At 40.8% G+C, this 19,917-nt stretch overlaps 1 protein-coding gene across 1 annotated transcript in view; it reads right to left on the bottom strand.

Annotated features, from left to right (window-relative positions):
- ADAMTS18 (ADAM metallopeptidase with thrombospondin type 1 motif 18) overlaps positions 1 to 19,917 on the bottom strand; it is a 79,940-nt gene that overhangs the window by 28,106 nt on the left and 31,917 nt on the right. Inside the window, exons 4-10 of the mRNA XM_069967891.1 lie at positions 9,952 to 10,177; positions 8,366 to 8,556; positions 7,510 to 7,593; positions 4,975 to 5,134; positions 4,555 to 4,660; positions 3,377 to 3,514; positions 1,591 to 1,744 (exon numbers count right to left, since the gene is read on the bottom strand). Coding sequence (XP_069823992.1) covers positions 1,591 to 1,744; positions 3,377 to 3,514; positions 4,555 to 4,660; positions 4,975 to 5,134; positions 7,510 to 7,593; positions 8,366 to 8,556; positions 9,952 to 10,177 — 1,059 coding nt within the window. The remainder of the gene's footprint in view (positions 1 to 1,590; positions 1,745 to 3,376; positions 3,515 to 4,554; positions 4,661 to 4,974; positions 5,135 to 7,509; positions 7,594 to 8,365; positions 8,557 to 9,951; positions 10,178 to 19,917) is intronic.

Here is a 19,917-nt window from a genome sequence, read left to right as displayed (position 1 = left end):
AAATGGCGTCTACCATCTTTGGATGGCTGAACCACATGACCTCAAGTATTTAAGACTTGACGTCCGCCTTTCGACCGCAGATGCGCTTTCAACCTAGTCAGAGAGAGTTCTTCGAGCAGGGAGAGATAGGTTTTAATAGCGTTTTGGTTAGGCAGGCTTAATACTGAACACAAAAGTCCTTTTCAGGGCAAATATCCAGCAAAAAAAGTCATCTCATCCAAAGCACTTCTCAGTGCTAAGAAATAGATGATATAACAGCAGCAGCAGCAGGTGTATTCATTCCAGTACCCTGTGTGTACAAGTGACTTATAGTGTCCCTGGTTTAGCCCACTAAGGGCACGTTAACCTTATACCTATTGTGCCAGTAGCCCAGTAAAAGGCACATGATACCTATTGTGCCAGTTGCCCAGTAAAAGGCAAGTGATATCTATTGTGCCAGTTGCCCAGTAAAAGGCACGTGATACATATTGTTCCAGTAGCCCACAAAAAGGCACGTCATACATACTGTTCCAGTAATGTTCGTACAGCATGATGCGTGATACGTGCAAATAACATGACGCTCTACAGACGCACATTGGAATCATGTATGTAACGCTGCGCAAGAAATACAAACAAAATGTGTGAACTGCGGAGAGTGGCATTATACTGCGATTTTGGGGTGTTGGGTGCACCCAGGCATGCTCCCCCTAATGTCCCAGTGTCATTCCGGAGGTGTTCGCATTGTTTCGGGAGGTGTCATTGGGGATTTGGTAAAACCAAAAGGTGCCAAAAATGACAAACAAAATGACCTGGAGATTGCGGTCACCACCAAACAACGTAATAGAAACCGATGTTCACATAAAACACGATTTATTCAGTCCAACAATAACGCGTTTCAGGGCTATGGCGCCCCTTTTTTTTGTCATTTTTGGCACCTTTTGGTTTTACCTGACTCCATGGGTCCTTGCACAAGGAGCCCGGTTTAGACCTGTTGTGAAGACTGCTGCTACCCCAAACCTGGGAGGTGTGTTGGACACACCATTACATGTGCTGTTGGGTGTTGTGGCTCTGTTTCCACAACCCCAAAAGGTGAGCAGTGATTTTTTACATGTGTTAGATCATTATTTCAATCCAGAGGTACTACTCTATGAGGCGCTCTGCCTTTCTTTTTGTTCTTTGTTTCTAATTGGGGATTTGGTGACCTCAAAGTGGTCGAATTTTGATTTCCAAGTGCCGAGAATTTTTTTCCTATAGACTATAATGGGATCAAATATTCGTTCAAATAGTCGAATCTTGGTGCCTATTAGATTCGAATTCTCGAAAGTCAAATATTTCACTACTCGCTCATCTCTAATAGTTTTCTATGTGTTTGATAAGTAAAACACTTAGATGGAAGCAGGACAGAGATACCAAAACCATAGAGCAACTTCTTGCATTAACTTCTTTGCCTCTGCTTAATAACTTTCAGTGCAGAACCATCACCTTTATACCCTGCAGTGTGATATACCAGAAGACCATATTTTGTTCTTCTCAAAATTAACCTAGGGATAACTGAAATGGAAATACACAACAGCCTTGGCTATAGGAATGACATGATAAGAGCTCACTTACCTTGACAAAACTCAGGCTACACTGCTTTGCCTTTGGTCCAAATTGCCATTTACACTGAGTGTCAGCATCATAGATCTGTCCGGGCAGCTTCTCAGGATACTGGAAATGTCCTAATTGCTTTGGCTCATCAACAAGACAGGAGGATTGAGCTGTGCTGTGATGGAATTCAGTGTGAATGATTTCCTCGTAGACAACTGTTAACTGGTTTACGCTCAGCTGAGTCATGCTTTATCAAATGACAATTTGGTGCATTGATCCAATTCTATTCAAAGCAGATGGCTTTGCAATCTAAATTCTACACATCACTGAATAGCGCTGAGACATAGACTCAATTTATAAATTCTGACACCCATTTACTGTTACTGAAGAAATATAAAAAAAAAATATATAAAAAATGCAACACAATATATCTTAAAAAAATACAAGGTAAGAATGCTCATCTGTTGCTTTTTCTATAATATTGTTGTTGATGTGCCATTTATCCATTCAACTCCTCCTGACTGTAGCTCTGCTAGAGGGAAGGGATGATGGTTCTGGCAACTAGTAGGGGTCTCTAAAGTCCGACCCTAACTGACTTAACATTTATCACCTATCCTATGGATAACTAATTTATATTCACTTATAGGTCACTTTAGTGATATATAGGTCACTTTGGTATAAGCATTTCAAATAAAACTCATATGAAATACAATTAGCAGGTTGTCCAAAGCATTACTTTTTATGCTCAAAAAGCTCTTCGTGCTCAACTCTTGATATATAAGAAATGTCTATAGCCAGTGACTGGCTGAATGGGCATTTCCTATGTGTCAAGGGAACAGTAGGAAGCACTCGAACTTGCACTGAAACAGCTATGATGGGGAGACAATAGGAGGTGAGTACATGTGTCTTTCTCTTTCATCCCACCCTGAGCTCTTTTAAGTATAAAACAAATTCTCCAAGGAAAGCCTTTAAAGGGGAGCTTCAATTCTAAGTTAACTTGTGACATGTCATTGAAACACAAATTTGTGGATGAAGCCCCATATAATTTATAGAGGAAAGGGGTCCCTTTTCACACTAGTAATTTAGACATTTAAAACACTATATTATATGGACAACCTAGCAATTTCGGTAGCACTAAGATATCAAAGGTTCCTCAACATATTTACAGCTGACCACTAGGGTCCTATCAGCAGGCAATGTGTACAATGATTACTGAGAGACCCTCCTAAAGAACAGTCAATGTCCAAAGTGGACAACCCTTGAGAAAACAGATGCAAGCAAACCAACTAAAGCAAGAAAAGATTTACCACTTAAACGGCTAAATCTATGTGGAGTTACAGTAATACACAATACTTAGTATGCTGGCCTGTAACTACAATACTAATAAACATATGGCTACATGGGTCAAGGGAATTTTTTAGATTCATGCCAACATCTACAGTCCAGTCTTTCAAGTGTTCCAACATGCACAGAAATTAAACTTAGTTGTTAACAGGAAACAAGAGTAAAATAGAAGGTGCTGGCTATGAGCAACACCTGGAGAGCCAAACAAAAGGTCATTTTTTTTCTCATTTGTTCAATTTTTAGAAAACATGAACAACATCTGGTTTGCTCTTCTTCAGCAGTAACATGATGCAGGCTTGGGAATGGCTTTGACAGAAGTGACAGATATGGAAACTAATAAAGTTGCCAGTTACATTAATTCCTACTGGATTTCTTGGGAGTTTATTATCACATTTAAAACTCAAAAGGTCAACGCATTAATTGAAAAATATACAGGCTAAATCAGCTAGTCAGTCATCCTCACCTGAGGAACTCCTTCAGATACTGTCTACTGCACGCTGACCAGGAGAACACACCATTGTTTCCAGACAAAGTGGGGGACATGATGTTACCCTCAGCCTTTCTGCAAGGATTCCCTTCTCCATCATGAACCATTCCAAAGCTAACAAAAAAATCTTTATTAAAATATAATAAAATAAAAAAAATTCTGACATTCAATGAGCATGCATAATTGCTGTAAATTTAGGAAAAGCAAGTCAAAAGTAAAGAAGTATTTTTTTTAGGTTGTATTTGAAATTAGGTTTTATTTAGGAGTGGTACTTTTAATATAACAAAGGGTAGAGTAAGCATTGTTTTGGGGTCTAGACAATGTGCCCACATTTAAACAGTTTAACTGATTGGATACAATGACAGTGGCAAAAATATGCATTTTGGACGATACATTATAACTAATATGTGACCTACCCCCTATTAATACCTAACTGTGTAATTACTATATACACAATATATTACACAACTCCTGACACATTCTTTCAATCAAGTTTTTTCTAACAAGACAAAATGCACATCTACAGTATAAAGAAAATCACCATGGATTTGCTGACTGACTTGGATACAACCATATAAACCCCCATCTTTTAGCTAATATTATTGGGGACATTTTGGAGCTCCACACATTTCTGCTTCTGGAAAAGTAAAGTATTATTTGGTCACCATGTAATACATGGCTAGGCCAAGTCTGCCAGTAAATTAAATGCTCTTGTGCACACATAGTATAGTTTGAATATTTATACATATACAATGCAGTTAGTGAGGATTATTTCATTTATAACCTCATCCCAATGGCAGATTCACTACCAGGTATTCTTAATATACATCCCAGAATGTGTTTAGAGTTTAGAAATAAGATTGCCAGCTTTCACAACAACATGATCTGGTGATGCTCTGTAATACTGCTTCATGCAGAGATTGTTACATAAATGAAGTCTTTTAAATCTGAGATAGCATTTTGTAATATTGTTGACACTTTAATATGTTGACATACAGTATTGTTGTATAAGTGTTGACACTTCTTAAACACACTGAAAGTTATTGTATTTATATGGGTAACAAAAACAGCTCCTATTAATGAAGATAAACCACATAAGGTTATTTAGCAGTTATGTATATGCACAAAAAGTTATGTATCAGTAATGTACTTACTTATGACCAGACTCATGAGCAATAGTGAAGGCCAGACCTAAACCTGTGTCCTCGTTGATGGTACAACTGCGATATTTACTGCACATACCATTTATTGGGGCAAAACCTGATAAAACAGATATCAATACAGAAACCTGATCAATCTCATGAATGAGTTTCTATCTGTTGTACTTTTTTTTTTTTTAAATGTTACTTTCCTGTGGTCAGTTTAAAAAAAAAATAAAAAGAATTGGGAAGTAGAGGCATAGCAAGAAAATATAAGCTATGTCGGAGTAAAGGCACTAGATGCTGCAAAATTATATACGAAACAAATTGATTTAATTACACTGACCAAAGGTTCTATGTAAATAACAGGTGAATAGAAATGTTTACAATATAAGTCAATATTAATAATCCTCATTCACTTAAGTATATATTCACCTAAAGTGTCACAAGGTTCATTTTTCCAAGAACAGATATCCAGTCCTGTCAACAATATGGCATGATCATGTCTTTTCCCATTTTTTCCAGTAATAGTAGATTGCCATTGGCAGAAATTATTTAGGGATTGATCAGCATGGTGATTAATCTTTAGTCCAGCCTGCAAAGATGAAAATAATTTATACAATGTATTTAGAAAAGACAAACATAACAAGAAGTAAGCAGCAATTGTTTTTCTGACTGCACCCAAAAATAGTGGAGGAATTGGAAACTGGGCACTTGCTGTTATATCAGATATTCACTGTGGGATAAATTTCTTTTTTAAGAAGGAGGAAATGAATAGAGATGAGCGAACTTTCTAAAAGTTTGGGTTCGCCTGACAGCCTATGGCTATATTCAAGTTTTCCAGGCAGTCCTCCTGCTGCTGCATCTATTTTCTTCAGGCAGCAAGATTTAAATGCCGATCGTTTAGGTTCATGTGAACCCGAACTTCGCCAAGTTCACTCATCTCTAGAAATAAAATAATTCTTTAACAACAAAAAAAATTTATATGTAGGCAACCCATCCATTTGCAGTGGTTCCTCAGTTTTTAAAAAAACTTCTGAATTCAAACAATTTCGTATTCAAACTAAACTTTACCCAGAAGTTACATTCCGAACTTCGCTCATTATTCAAACTCTGTCAGATGCTTTTATTTCAACTAGGGATGGACCGAATCTGCCGAGGTTTGGGTTCGTATGAACCCGAACGCTCGGCATCAGATTCCCGCTGTCTGCCCGCTCCGTGCAGCGGGTGGATACAGCGGGAGGATCGCCTGGAAAACTGGGATACAGCCTATGGTTATTGCTGTATCCCGGTTTTCCAGACGGTCCTCCCGCTGTATCCACCCTCTCCATGAAGAGGGCAGACAGCGGGAATCATTTCCGAGGATTCGGGTTCGTACGAACCAGGTTGGGACCATCCCTAATTTCAACCAAAATGGCTGCAACACTGTACATTTTTAGGCTATGTTCACACTACGTGAACATCCGCCCGTTCCGTGACCCCGGCCTGGTCACAGAACGGCCGGTCTTAGCCCGGATCATTACGGCCGGTACTTAAGTACCGGGCGGATGATCTTTCCTCCGTGGAGCTTCCCATAGCACAGAGTGAAGCGAGCGTCCGGAGCCGCTCGCTTCACTGTGTGAACTGACAGGTCCTTCTGCGGGCGGAATTCATTGAATTCCGTCCGCAAATAATGGACCTCTCAGTTGTTTGTGGGGGCGTATGGGAACCGGCCAGAGCGTATACGATGTGTGTACGCTCCGGCCGGGATCCCATAGCAAATAATGTTATGTTCCACCCTGCAAATCTACGGCTGTAGTTCTGCGGCGAGAACTATGGCCGTAGATTTACGTAGTGTGAACATAGCCTTATGTGCCGCTTATCTGCCCCTACCTCCTTCTTGTATCTTGACTTCTACTGTCCACTTCTTGTGTCTCCCCACCCCCTTAAAGTGAGAATGAAGTGTAATTTTTGCGGGCATGGATCCTGCATTGCACTTGGTGAGTTTAACACTGGTGAGGCTTTCTGGAGTGCATATACTGCACTACAATGCAGTGGTAGTACAGTCAGTGCACCACTATCTCTCTTCCTATAGAGTGCTGAGGTAGAGGTGCTTTATTCAGAAAAGGATGAGTGACAAGTTGCACTACTGTACTATAGTTGATGATTTTGTAGAACATTTCTTGTTTTAAATGTATAGTGCTGTTCTGTACTGTATTGCAGTGATTAAACTTGGCACTTTTCAATGCAATAATGAGTACTGCAGTTAATTATTGGTGGGTGCTGAAACCAATTAAACAAATTTACCTTATTTCCTATATTTCCTATGGGAAAACACCTACCAGAACAGATTTCAGAGCAGCTGTGTAAAAGGTTATTTCAAACCAGCCGATTATTGTCAATCAGCACTCCTAGAAATGCTCAATTAGCCAATAATCGGCCCGTATGAAAGTGTTGGCGATCAGCCGGCGTGAAAACATCCACTCATCAGCTGATCGCATCTTTTGTGAAACGGTAAATGGCAGATGTGTGGCCGAAAACAATGAATGTTAACTGTCCAACCACTTAATTAGTTGCAAATGAGTGCCAATCATGCTGGTTTTTCACTGCCCCCCCTCTCCCAGAGGGCAACAGTCTGGCACAGGATCATCAGGCTACACCCAGTTGCCTGATGCTGCCCTGCACATCCAGCCAAACCAGATCCTGTTCAGAGCAAACAGTGGACGTGTATGTTTAACAACTGACTCTCTGGGAAACCCCCACCCCAACAGCATTTCCCTCCTTTGCACAACCTTCTGTGAATTGCAGCCTCCCTCATCCTTCTGCTTTGCTGCTCTTCCTAAAAAGACACACATAAAAAGTAGGCAACAGACATATGAAAGCGCATAGCCATACTGGGGGAAAGGGGGAGAAACACATACCTCATGGAAGGGTGACATGCAGGGTCAAAATTATGCCCATGTACAGCCATCAAGAAGAAAATAAACTTACTGGTTCATCTTCCAAAAGAAGCAAACTGACAACAACGATATTAATGTCACTTCCAATGGTCCCATCTTTGAACAGACTAGATACCTAAACAGGTATAGGAAGACAGGTTAATTGTGATAAACTCCGTTTTTGTACATATTCCTACTATTTATTGGAGATTTGGATAGTCACATCTGGTAAACTGATTGTCTAGTCAGCTCAAAAACAATATGTAAGTCAGCATCTAAGGGTAATGCCTATATTTGATTTGTTTTCCACAGTACTCTCTTCCTTTTACCTCAGCTCCATTTGGGCAGAGCTAGGATCTGTGACTATCTATTATATACAGTGCCTACAGGAAGTCTGCAGTGGTCTGAGACACACCTCCTGTCTCATCATTGGTTCAGGCTGTTGTTTCTCCTCCCAGCTACTCCTGCTATTGGATGCTATGTGTAAACAAAAGCCTATCAAGGTCACTAGCTGTTTTCTAGCATGGAAAGGAATATCAGGAAACTCTCACCCATACAAGGGCCTTTCATGATCATTGCCCAGTATACACAACTCAGTGATGGACCAAGTGGGTACACAATGTGTCAGCTAATCACATTTTTTATGTAGACATTAAAATCTTTCTTTACCTGCAGCACATCTCTTCACGTTAACAAGGAATATATTGTTGGCAAACTATGTACGTTTATGAAAGAAAGGATTTTTTGTATTTTTGATTGGCATTTATTGATGAAAATGTATTTTCCTGTGTACTCGCTGTAAAAAATTGCCTGGACAGTCGCTCTATTGAAAAGAATATACGTTCAGCAAGAATATGTTGAAAATAATATGGTAGTACAGTAACAAATACAAAATACTATTGCCTTACCATATTCATCACTGTCAAAATGTAGGTGGTCACACCTTCCTTGCCATGTTTTTCCACCATTTTTTTATCTGCCACTACAAGGGTTTCAACAACAAGACTCCCACCATGCTGAGATTTTGCTGCAGAGCGCTTAGATCGTGACAGATGGGCATACTCGTTTGATTTTAATTTGGTATTACTTCTATTCAGATCTTAAAATAGAAAAGTAGAAGTATGGCAATGTTATATCTATTAGAATTTTGCTTTAAGAACTTTTACAATGATATTAATAATGATCCAGAGAAAAAGAAGGTAAAAGATATGATAAATGTGTGTGGCCTAAATAACTAACACAATGTAGGCTGAATGTAACTTATGTACTTAAGATTTTGGTGTTGTGTGCACTGTTATTTTTATAGTGCTGTGCATTTTTGTTACAAAGTACCCATGGGAGCTTTCAGGCCTTTTACAAAATTGCTCTTTGTGCTCTTAGGTATATCTGATGTGAGAAAATGTTTCTTATAATGCTGCTCTGTTGGAAAACATAATAAACATCTTATACTTACCTCTCCGTGCTACTCCAATGTCCTACTGCGGTGTCTCCGGTGTTTCTGCTGACTAGAGTCACCGCCACTTCCAAGACAAACTCGTCTTGGGTGTGACAATCTGCTCAGCCAATCACTGGCCGCGACACTTTTTCATAACAATCAGTGAGTGGATGAGTGGGTTGTTACCTCTGAGAAAAGAATGAAAGTACCATCAGCTGCAGTCAGCGGGGACACCGGAGATGCTGCAACAGGATACTGGGGGGAGCGTGGAGGGGTAAGCATAATAGTGGAGATTTATTCAGACCATGCAGTCTTAAATAAAGCCCCTATCCCCCCTTGCCTGGATTTACAGAGAGGCACACGCCTCTTAGTAAATCCGGCAGGACCTGCGCCTGCTGCATGGTGGTGCAAATTTCTACAGATTTCTGCTATGGTTTAAGCCTGGAAACACCTTCTCCCTAACTTGCCAACATTTTACACTTCTAGGCTGGGTTCATACTATGTATATTTCAGGCAGTATTTGGTCCTCTTGTCAGGTCCTCATAGCAACCAAAACCAGGAGTGGATTAAAAACCCAGAAAGGATCTGTTCACACAATGTTGAAATTGAGTGGATGGCCACCATAAAACAGTAAATAACTGCCATTATTTCAATATAACAGCTATTGTTTTAAAATAACAGCAAATATTTGCCATTAAATGGCGGCCATCCACTCAATTACAACATTATGTGAACAGAGCCTTTCTGTGTTTTCAATCCACTCCTGGTTTTGGTTGCTATACAGCCTCAAATATACAGCCTCAAATATACGTAGTGTGAACCCAGCCCTAGGAAGAGTAGCAACAGTTTGTAGACAATCAGTGTACACCTACAGTATGGCTTTAGTAATGTTTTTCGGCTTCAGACAGCTTTTTGCATTACGGTATGGTTTACATAATTTGCCACATTTTGCCAAAGTCATCAAATCAGGGTAGTATAGGTAGCTCTATAAGCCCAGGGAGGTCCTAGATAGATAGATAGATAGATAGATAGATAGATAGATAGATAGACAGATTTTACTATACTTACAATCTTTTTGCTTTCCACAAAAATGTTGTTTTCGTAACTGGTTTGCTGAGCTATTAAACTGCTTTCCTGAGTGACGATTTACTTCATTTTCCACTGATCGTTTATACAGTACATGGGGGTGATGTCCTTCAGGAGAGGTAAAGTTGTGCTTTTCTGCAAGATGATCTGGTATCGGGGATATAAAATACTCACTTGAAGGTGTCCTTAAGAAACCTAACTGAAAACAGTAGATTTTATTAGCGTAGTTAATTAAATGACACAGAATTAAAGATACAATAAGGGCCTATTTTAGAAATTATATTACTGTTTTACTAATGGCATGCAATATTATTGTCACTTTAAAAATACAGACACGCAGACAAGTCAAAGATTTAATCCATTGAGGTCTATGTGCTATCATCCCCACCGATATAGATATAGATATAGCTAGGAAAAGTACAGCTGTGGGCTTTACTTCCAAGCTCACTACTTGATCCAACTTGTTGCAGGAGGGGCTACATTGTAAGTCTATGGAGTGACAAAAAGCTTTAAAGAGGTTGTCCAGGCACGGGACTTTTTAGCTATATCCTCAGGAAGGGGGTGAATGCACATCAAAAAGTACACTCTCTTTGCCAATGTCATACTGCTCTGTCCCTTCTTTGCGGCCACTTTTAGGTTCTCGGATCATGACGCCCTTCTACTCAGTAGCTGCAGCAGTGTCCTGCCTTAGTCACTGACTGGCTGAGGGGGCCTGCAACATCAGTGAGCCCAGAATGGGTTCTAGGGTCTTGCCTATGTCTCACCAACAGTCACTGTCACACAGGTATTTCACCAGATATTATCAGTTTACATGCTATGATCAATGGTATCTATTTGCAGTGTCCTGGTACCCGTATCCCAGCTGAAAGTTGTTAAATGGAGGAATATTATAGTAAGAAATTGTGTGTGTGGGTATGGTATGTTACTGGCATGTAATGTTTTTTCACCTGTCACACTGCCAAACACTGGTAAACAGTATACACTAAGGTATAGGTGCATGCAGTAATATAATCGGTCCGTTTCGGGAGGAAGCCCGGGGCCCTGAGCTCCTGGGGGGGCCCATGGCCACCCAAAAAGACTTATACTTTCAGTGGTGTATTGCCTCCTGGCTAGATTTCTGCCATGATTTGCAAAAAAAATTGCTGCTTTTTTACCCCAATTTTTTTTACCACAAGTCAGGGCATCATGACATTATCTATCCTGTACTATGAACACCACCCTAGTGCTACCATAGTTACAGTGGGGTGGGGGGACCCAGACTTGGTGAACAGACCGGGGCCTATGGTAAAGTTAATCTGCCCCTGGGTCCATGGGTTAATCTTGCATATTGGTCACATGAGGAAGTAAAGATTTGGTAACACAACACTTCCTCAGATAGTTTTCTTGGGAAGTGAGTTCAAAGAGAGGGTCTCTCAGGTTCACCTTTTTATAAGTGAGAACCAATCCCTGCAAAGCTAAGTCAAGCCCTTCTCCCCAGAAGGATGGAACTTTGCAGGTGTGAAAACACCTCTGCTATGTCTCCCCTGGTTTTACTGTTAGGTCTCACACAAAGCATTAGGCCTAGACAGTTTTCCAGTTCCTTGAACCCCGCTAAAACAACTAACTAAATTACAGCATTACTATACAACCCATTCCAATTACTACTTTTGGACAGATCCAGGCCACACATACACAGTGATCAAGTGGAGTCAAGAGGTTTACCCAAGAAAGCCTACACTCAATGCTGAGAGGAAAGCTTCATTTAACCATCTGTTCCTATTCCAGAAAGGGAAAATTTGCTAATCAAGAGAGATAATAGTTCCTTGACTATTCTGCTTTACCTAACTCTTTGTTGGCATACTGTAAGTAGGAGATAGTGCTTAGTAGCTGTACATCACAGCCATCTATTGTTCATACACCCTTTATGTGGGACCATGCCACAACCATAACTGTGAGTAAAGTAGACTTCAGTACATTACACTTTTGCGTGCATTTAAGCACACCGACTGTCAGTAAAGAGTTCATGTGTACCTCCAGTGATTATTGAAAAATGACCCAGTGTACCATCATCATTTTTCTAACTTGCATCAATTTTGAATATGTTTCCCTCTGCCTGTACTTTCTGCTCACCGCCAGTTATAACAATACATTTGGAAATGCAGCTTTCTACTCCATCTCCATAGTTCCCATCTCCAGCGTGAGAGCGTTTTGCAAGAAGAGCTCACAGTTTTTCAGAATTATAACTTGGTTTAAGAGCATTGCTTTGGTTTAAGAGCTCCCTGTACTGGGTGGGAGGGAAAGTCGGGGAGGGGCATGCTTTGCAAAGCGGGGGCCAAAGCAATGTACTCTGACCCAGGAAAACTCCCTCACCTTCCAAATCATGGCAGATCCACTTCAGGCTAAGGCTTGCATCAGGGGACACGACTGTTGAGGTAATCTCTTTATAGCTGTAAACTCCTCTCTCCCCGGACAGAGAGTGCTGTTTTACTGTGCCCACATATGCCCTGCTCATTTCTTCATGCTCCCTGCAGTCTCTGTCAGGCCCAGTGTTTCCCATCCTCTCCATTCCTACTATACTGTGCCTGCACTTACACTCAGTTATACACACTGCTATAATGTGCCTGCACTCACACTCAGCTATACACACTGCTGCTATAATTTGTCTGCACTCACACTCAGCCATTCACACTGCAGCTATAATGTGTCTGCATTAAACTCAGCTATACACACTGCTACTATAATGTGCCTGAACTTACACTCAGCTATACAAACTGCTGCTATACTGTCCCTGCCCTTACACTTAGCCATTCACACTGCTGTATAGAAAAGTTTCTGTCACTCTCTTGCTGCACAGTTATGTGATTCTCACTTCCTGATTGGTCCATGCTGAACACACACTCCTTCCCCATTGCTGTCATGTGACCACACAGACCTCTGACAGCAGCCCTGCTTTTCTATTCTAGCCTGTTGTACTACACTACTGCATTATGGGGATCTACACCTTCATTCTGTATCTACAAACTGCTGCTGTTTTTTCATTCTTGTGCACTTACTCTACATTATACACCACATGCTGCTTGGCTATACTCTACAGCAGTGCTTCTCAAACTTTGAGGCGGGCCTCACCAGTGAGGCGCCCCCTAGTTGTTGGTGAGGCACAGCTGGGGAGCCAGTTTTCACAAATTGACTATTATCTGCACAGTCCTTTTGCTTTTTGCAGAAATCTATATTTTAGAAACATTATTAATATATTTTGTACTTGCTTAATTAGTATATAGAGCTTGGGAGATGATTGAAAGGTAACCCTAGAATTATTTTCAACTTTTAAATAGACTTATCAGGCAGGAAATTTCTGGCAGGAGGAGCTTGGTGATGTCATAAAAAAATGATCCGTTATATGGATGGTTTTGCGGACGGTTTTGTGGATTGAAATGTACTCTCCGCAAATTTTGCACTCTCCATAGAATTCTATAGGGGTGTCCATTCCGTAATCACGGACCGTATTACAACATGTCCTATTTTTTTCATCACGGATTGCGGATCCGCAAATTTACTGGATGTATAAATAGCACCATAGGAAATAATTGGTTGTAACGGATTCAGTATTTCTAGGTACGTGAAAACGGATGAAAAATAATAGAAGAATACAAAGTGTTAATGAGAATACAGACTGAGGCATCCCGCCACTCCAATTGAGCATTACAGCCAGGGTGTAAGTAAAGGCTGATAAGCCCTGGTGCAATCATACAGCTTGGCCCCCCTTACCCAGATACCCTTTCTTCCCAGCTGCCAACCACGGCCCAACCATAACTGTCAGCTGCATGGCTGGCAATGTTCACTGGCCTCTAAGCCTTTGTAGCAAATGAGCGGGGTAGTTAGAGATCTGGGCACTGCTCCCTCTAGGCCAGGCAGCACAGAACCACATTAAGTATTAACAATTAACTTTAGAGCAGCCAGATACATGTAGCAGCTGGGTGAATAGCATGAAACAGCATCCAAGTAGACAGCAGAGAAGGGTATTGTATTGTGCGTCCCTGGTGGTCTCGGGTAGTGGAGGAGTAAATGGAATGTCTGTATCATTCCAGGGCAATGATGGGGTTTATGCCTGGTAGTCTATGGCAGAAAAGGTGTTCATTATCAGCATCCTTGATGATAGGTAGTAAATCGGTGTCCATATTCCTAGTGGTCTAGAAAAGGGAAAGATTAATGCAAAGATACTTAGAGGTCTAGAGCAGTGTAGGGGTTAATGTCAGCATACCTGGAGATATAGGCGAGTGAGGTAGTTAATGTAAGTTTCCTTGGTGGTCTAGAGCAGTCATGGGTTAGAATACATGACGGTCACAGTTGTGAGGAAATTAAATCCAGTATTCCTGGTGGTCTAAGATCGTAAATAGGGTTAAAATAGAGATCCCTGAGGACAATTTAAGGGTGAATACTGCATACATAGGGTCCAGTAAGTACTAGGTCCAGTGATTTCAGAGTTAGGGTGGTATTACACGGAACAATTATCATTTGAAAAATTGTTAAATCGTTCAGATTTGAACGGTAATCATTAAATGTAATAGCAGACAACGATTAAACGACCAAAGAAAAAATTGTTGGTCGTTTAATAGAATTTGGTACTATTTTTTCATTGATCTTTCGCAAATCGTTCGCATGTATCGTAGCGGCAAACGCAATGGCGATGATAGAGTACGCAATAACGATCATAAGTAACGATCATCGTTCCTTGTAATTGGGTAAACGATTTCTGGTCATTCGCCATAGCGGTCATTTGAGTTTGTTTTATTGTTCATCGTTGACCATTAAAATATCGCTTTGTGTAATAGTACTTTTACCCTAGTTTTATCTTCTTTTCTTGCATTGATTTTCTATCTATTATCTATCTATTGATCATACAGATTAGTGCAAGGAGTGGATAAAGTTGACTGTACAGCTGTGATGTAGAGACACAAAGTTTATTCTATGATCAGGCAGAGCAATTCAGGAGCTCTGCCTAATCACTAAGGGAAGAGGCGCTGCAAGTGTGGTGAGGGACCAGTGAACCACCTGAATCAGGGGACTAGCCGCAACTGCAAACCCCTATAGCAACACCACTTATGTCAGCAGGGACTGTAAAAATGTCTAGAACTGGTCTGTCATCTGTATAGATGAGAGACTGTATAAAAGAAGGTTTCATTTTGGAATCTATAGCCCTTATAACACAGGGTGATTAAGAAGAGCAAATGAGCGCCAACCTGTCAGGTCAGCGCTTGTTTGCTCCCTTATTTCCCGCTCGCTGTCGGAGCAATTACATGTGGCAGCAGTGAGCGGGTGAGAGCCGCGGGGCCACAGGGAGCAGCGGGCAGGCTGCCCAGTTGATTGCTAGATTGTCCCGGCAGCCCTTAGAAGATAGCAGCCGTCTGCTGCCGCCACTCCTGTTACTCAGAGCAATGGCAGCATATCACTGCTATCCTTAGCGTTGAACTTTCAACATCTTGAAAGACAACAATCAGCCAACATCGTGCATGTCAGTTGATTGTTGTCTTCTATTACACAAGACAATTATCGTCTGTAACGACCGATATCGGCCGATAAACGCTTTGTGTAATGGGGCCTTAAGGATCTTGTTTAGGCTATATTCAGGTGGTAAATCTGGTCTGTCATCTGTATAGGTTGGTGTGTCTGGTCTGGGGTTTGTATAAATAGTATCTGGCATGCACATTGTGTTGATGGGAGCTTTGGATGGCATCTGTATGGATAATCATCAGTGGGTGTCTAGAGGAGGTCTGGTCTGCCATTTGTCCATAACATCACTGGGTGTCCACAAATGACAAATACTGTATTTATGTCTAGTGACATAGGGGCTAATTTACTAACAAGCCATTGTTTAATATTGTCGTGTGTGTCAAGTTTTCTTGTGTTGTTGTTGTTAACAGCTAGTAATCTCACACTTTCTATCTCAGGATTTGTTGGGTTTAGAGATAAGTTAAAAAAAAGTACACATGCGTATGTATGCATGTCATTTTACATGTACTATTATGTACACATTTTCAATGTTTCTAATTTATAAGCACTACTGCATAAACTTTATACACGTACTCAACGCATGACACTGCTGGAAAGGTCCTACAGAACAGGTCTGTGAGGCTGCACATATATATGAATACGTTTCTTATCTTTACTTCATTCATATGGAGTTCTGATGATTATCTGAATATCTTTCTTTAATCCATCTATCTTTTACATATGTCAACTGATTTAAGTGGTATTCATTTCCCTTTGAAATTATATTTCATTTTTATGGATTTTTGCGTTTACAACATTGAATTATTTGGCATAAAATCAGAATGTAATACTACACCACATGTCATCTTCTAGATCTCCATAACTATTTGCTTAAGGATGTATCATCAAAAGTGTTCTGTCACTCTTAAATATTCAGTCACTATGAAAACGCTTGCCTGCTACAAGAAAAACTATTTAAGAGCCTCCTGCTCTGCTGTTTAAATGGCCTCAACAGTTTTACTGGCCATTTTGCTTTTCCACTAGGTCAAAACCACAGTTTTTTGAATGGACTAGTAGTGAAAGGGAAAGTCCGGGCAACACAATTTTAAGATATGTTATTACCCTACAAACGTTATAAAAATTACTAATAGACACTGTCAGGTCCCAGGGAGATGCAGGAGAGACATGGACAGTGTACCCTAAGCTCAGCCCCGCCCACTGTCCCTGCCTACTTGCCGTTATCTGCCCTAAAGTGGCAGCGGGCAACTGGGATAGATGAAACAAAAGACAAGACAAACAAACACAATAAGAGGAATCAACAATAAGGGTCACAACAGTCGGGCAGCAGAAGTACAAAATCAGGACCCAAAAGGCGTAGTCAAAAGTCAGGCAAATAGTCAGGGCAGGCGGCAGGCAAGGATGGTCAGATTACAAAGCAATAGGGACAAAAAAACAGAGGTAACACAGATAAATGCAGGAAGAGCTGGAATGCAGGACATGGAAACTACACTGAATAACCAGCAATGAACTGGGATACTGAGAACCACTTATAGTGAACGAGAGCCCGGTCCAGAATTCCATTGGAGCAGCCTCCTGACTGCAGAGCATACACAGCCGACAACAAAAAAACTGACTGGATGGAAGATCCCTCAGTCACAGAGAAACCAAAGCAACAAAGCTTAAAGGGAACCAATCACGCTAAAATTGGCCATAAAGCTATGGAAACGTGCTTGTACATCACCCAGCACGCTTCCCAAACATACCCCTGTAGCCTGCGTCCCCTGTACATATAGACTGCGAAGTTAGTTTAACAATCTCCCGCGCTGTATGTAAATTACCAGCTAAGTAGTCATGGAGGGCTTGTGGCTGGTCTATTAGCCACGGTCCTGGGTGGGTTCCGGCGATGTAATCACACCCCTCTGGGCGTGTTGGAAAGCACTGCATGCTGACTTCATTCGGGGGGCCGGCATTGCAGCCAGAGTAGATGCTGCTGTACTTTGCCTGCGCGGCATAGTACAGCAGTGGCTTCTTCCGCTGTACTGCGCATGCGCAGCATAGTAAAGATGTCGGCATCGCAGACGTGCAATGCTGCCCCCCGGGGGACGTCAGCATGCGGCGCTTTCCAACACGCTCAGAAGGGCGTGATTACAGCGCCGGAACCCACCCAGGACCCTGACTTGAAGACCAGCCACACGCCCACCGTGACTACTTAGCTGGTAATTTACATACAGCGCGGAAGATTGTTAAACTAACTTTGCAGTCTATATGTACAGGGGACGCAGGCTACAGGGGTTTGTTTGGGAAGCTTTCTGGGTGATGTACCAGCACGTTTCCTTAGCTTTATGGCCAATTTTTGCGTCATTGGTTCCCTTTAACTCTGAACCTGCCATTGAACTAAACAGGTGGACATGGGTGTGGTGAGACCAACTAATCACCACCCAGTAAGGGCTGGAATAAGACAGTGTTCAGACCAGGTTCAGACATAAATGTAATAAAAACACAAAAGTGCAGAATCATGGCCAAAAGCGTAGTCTCAGTCATATCTTACAAACCGCGGACTGCGCCAAGGTCCCAACAGCAAATACATTCATTTACCAAACGTACCTCTTTCTCCTGACATGCCCCTTCTCTCCCTCCCATTATTGATGGCTCAATGTCCCAATTACAGACCACCACTCTGCTCTAAAAGCAGTGGTCAGTAGTGTTTGGTACGAAGGTCTTGATAACAATGGAAGAGAAAGAGGAGGAGGCAAGTTTGCTAAGTTAATGTATTTGTAAAAATATTCAACTCAACGAGCCCTACAAATTAAAGTGCACAAAATGAAAGAGTATTGTAACAAACTTTTGGCATTTTTGTCATTGTGACATGGCAGAGGTTTGTATCATTTGGGGTCTGGCTGCTGAGAACCCCGCCAATCAGTAGAACAAAGAGGCAGACTGCCTCTTCATCTTTGCCTCACTGCTAATGTAGCTGTGGACAGAATTATAATGAAGCCATATTGAACTTCAGGTAAGCACGTCTACCGGAAGTTCCTTGGCTCCCATTATAATTCCGTCCACCACTTCTTTATCAGTGAGACGAAGATGAAGAGGCAGAGTGCAGTGTGAGTGACACTGGCCTTACTTAGATTCTAATTTTATCAAATGCTGGCAATGCCCAATTGGTAAGTTGTTGTTTTGTTTTTTTAATTTAAAATGCTGAATTTACATCAAAGTTTCAATAAAACTTAAAAAGTTGTGATCACATTTCCATAGATGATAAATACTTTGTAGTTATTTTCTTTTCATCAGGATTTTGCTGCTTTTGAATGCAACAAAGCCACAATTAAAATCAACAGTACCAATTGAAAAAAAAATAGTTTTTAAAAGATTTTGCACAATTGTAAATTATTAAATGGGAAACTGACAGAAAAGATGCTCCAAACTGCTTGCATGGTTCCATAGATATGTAGCCTTACTACTTACATAGCTATGAAGCCATATAATTCATTTGGATATTTGTTCTAGCTGACAGTTCCCCTTTAAGAACCGCCTCCATATGTAGTATGAGTGAGTGAAGTTAAAGCACTCAAATCAATTACATTAATAAAACCTATAAGGCCCTTTATTGAATATTTTTTTATTAAAACAGGCAATACTCTCTAAAAATAATAGGGAATTTCTATTTCTGAACTAAAAGTCTTGTGAATGAATCTGACACCACCTGGACTTTAAATTACCTAAGACAAGTTGAAACAACGTTTACTATGCTTATCCTCTGAATTATTGCATTTCACTAGTTACTTAGTTCTTCCTCATATCACTCTTTCAACTTCATGTAGAGATAAATATGTGCATGGCATAACAGGATATATTTTATGTTCAAGTCACAGAGCAAAGTAATAAAATGGGCAAAGCCGTACAAGCAGGTTAAGACACAATGACAAGACTGACCCTACACAAATTAAAGTGTGTTCAATATAGGACTCTAAAAGAGCTGTTTTGACAAGTTAACAACACTGCATTTGCCATTTATCCATACAATTACTACTCGCACCAAGACAGTATTTTTACAAGATTCATTTTCTGCCCCATTGTGCATGCTTAAAAGGACTCAGTACTGAATGCCAGTGTACATATAGGCGTTCCATTAACAAAATACTTAAAAATTACAGAGTGCACATTCATCACTGCTTGACTGAACAATAAACGATTTAATGTAGTTCTTTCAGGGCATAATTTTATCTATGTTCAGATGGAACATGTTGACTTTGTTATTTGGGAAGATTCCCTGAGTGCTATTTACAGGATGTTCAAACCTACCATTTAATAATTAGACTCATCACCTTGTCCAAGCAAGTGGATGGCAGAATTATCTACCGTTTCAGTGAAGGACCTCTTGGCAGCTACCTTAAAGGGGTTGTCCATTCACAACCCCTCTCTGTGAAATTCCCAGGGAAGGTGTGAGTGAAAAGAATAACATAACCTTACCCT

Source organism: Dendropsophus ebraccatus, chromosome 4 (genome assembly GCF_027789765.1).
Source record: "Dendropsophus ebraccatus isolate aDenEbr1 chromosome 4, aDenEbr1.pat, whole genome shotgun sequence".
Taxonomy (NCBI): Eukaryota; Metazoa; Chordata; class Amphibia; order Anura; family Hylidae; genus Dendropsophus; species Dendropsophus ebraccatus.
Note: the sequence above shows the minus strand (reverse complement) of the source record. Positions and strands in the feature narration are given on the sequence as shown.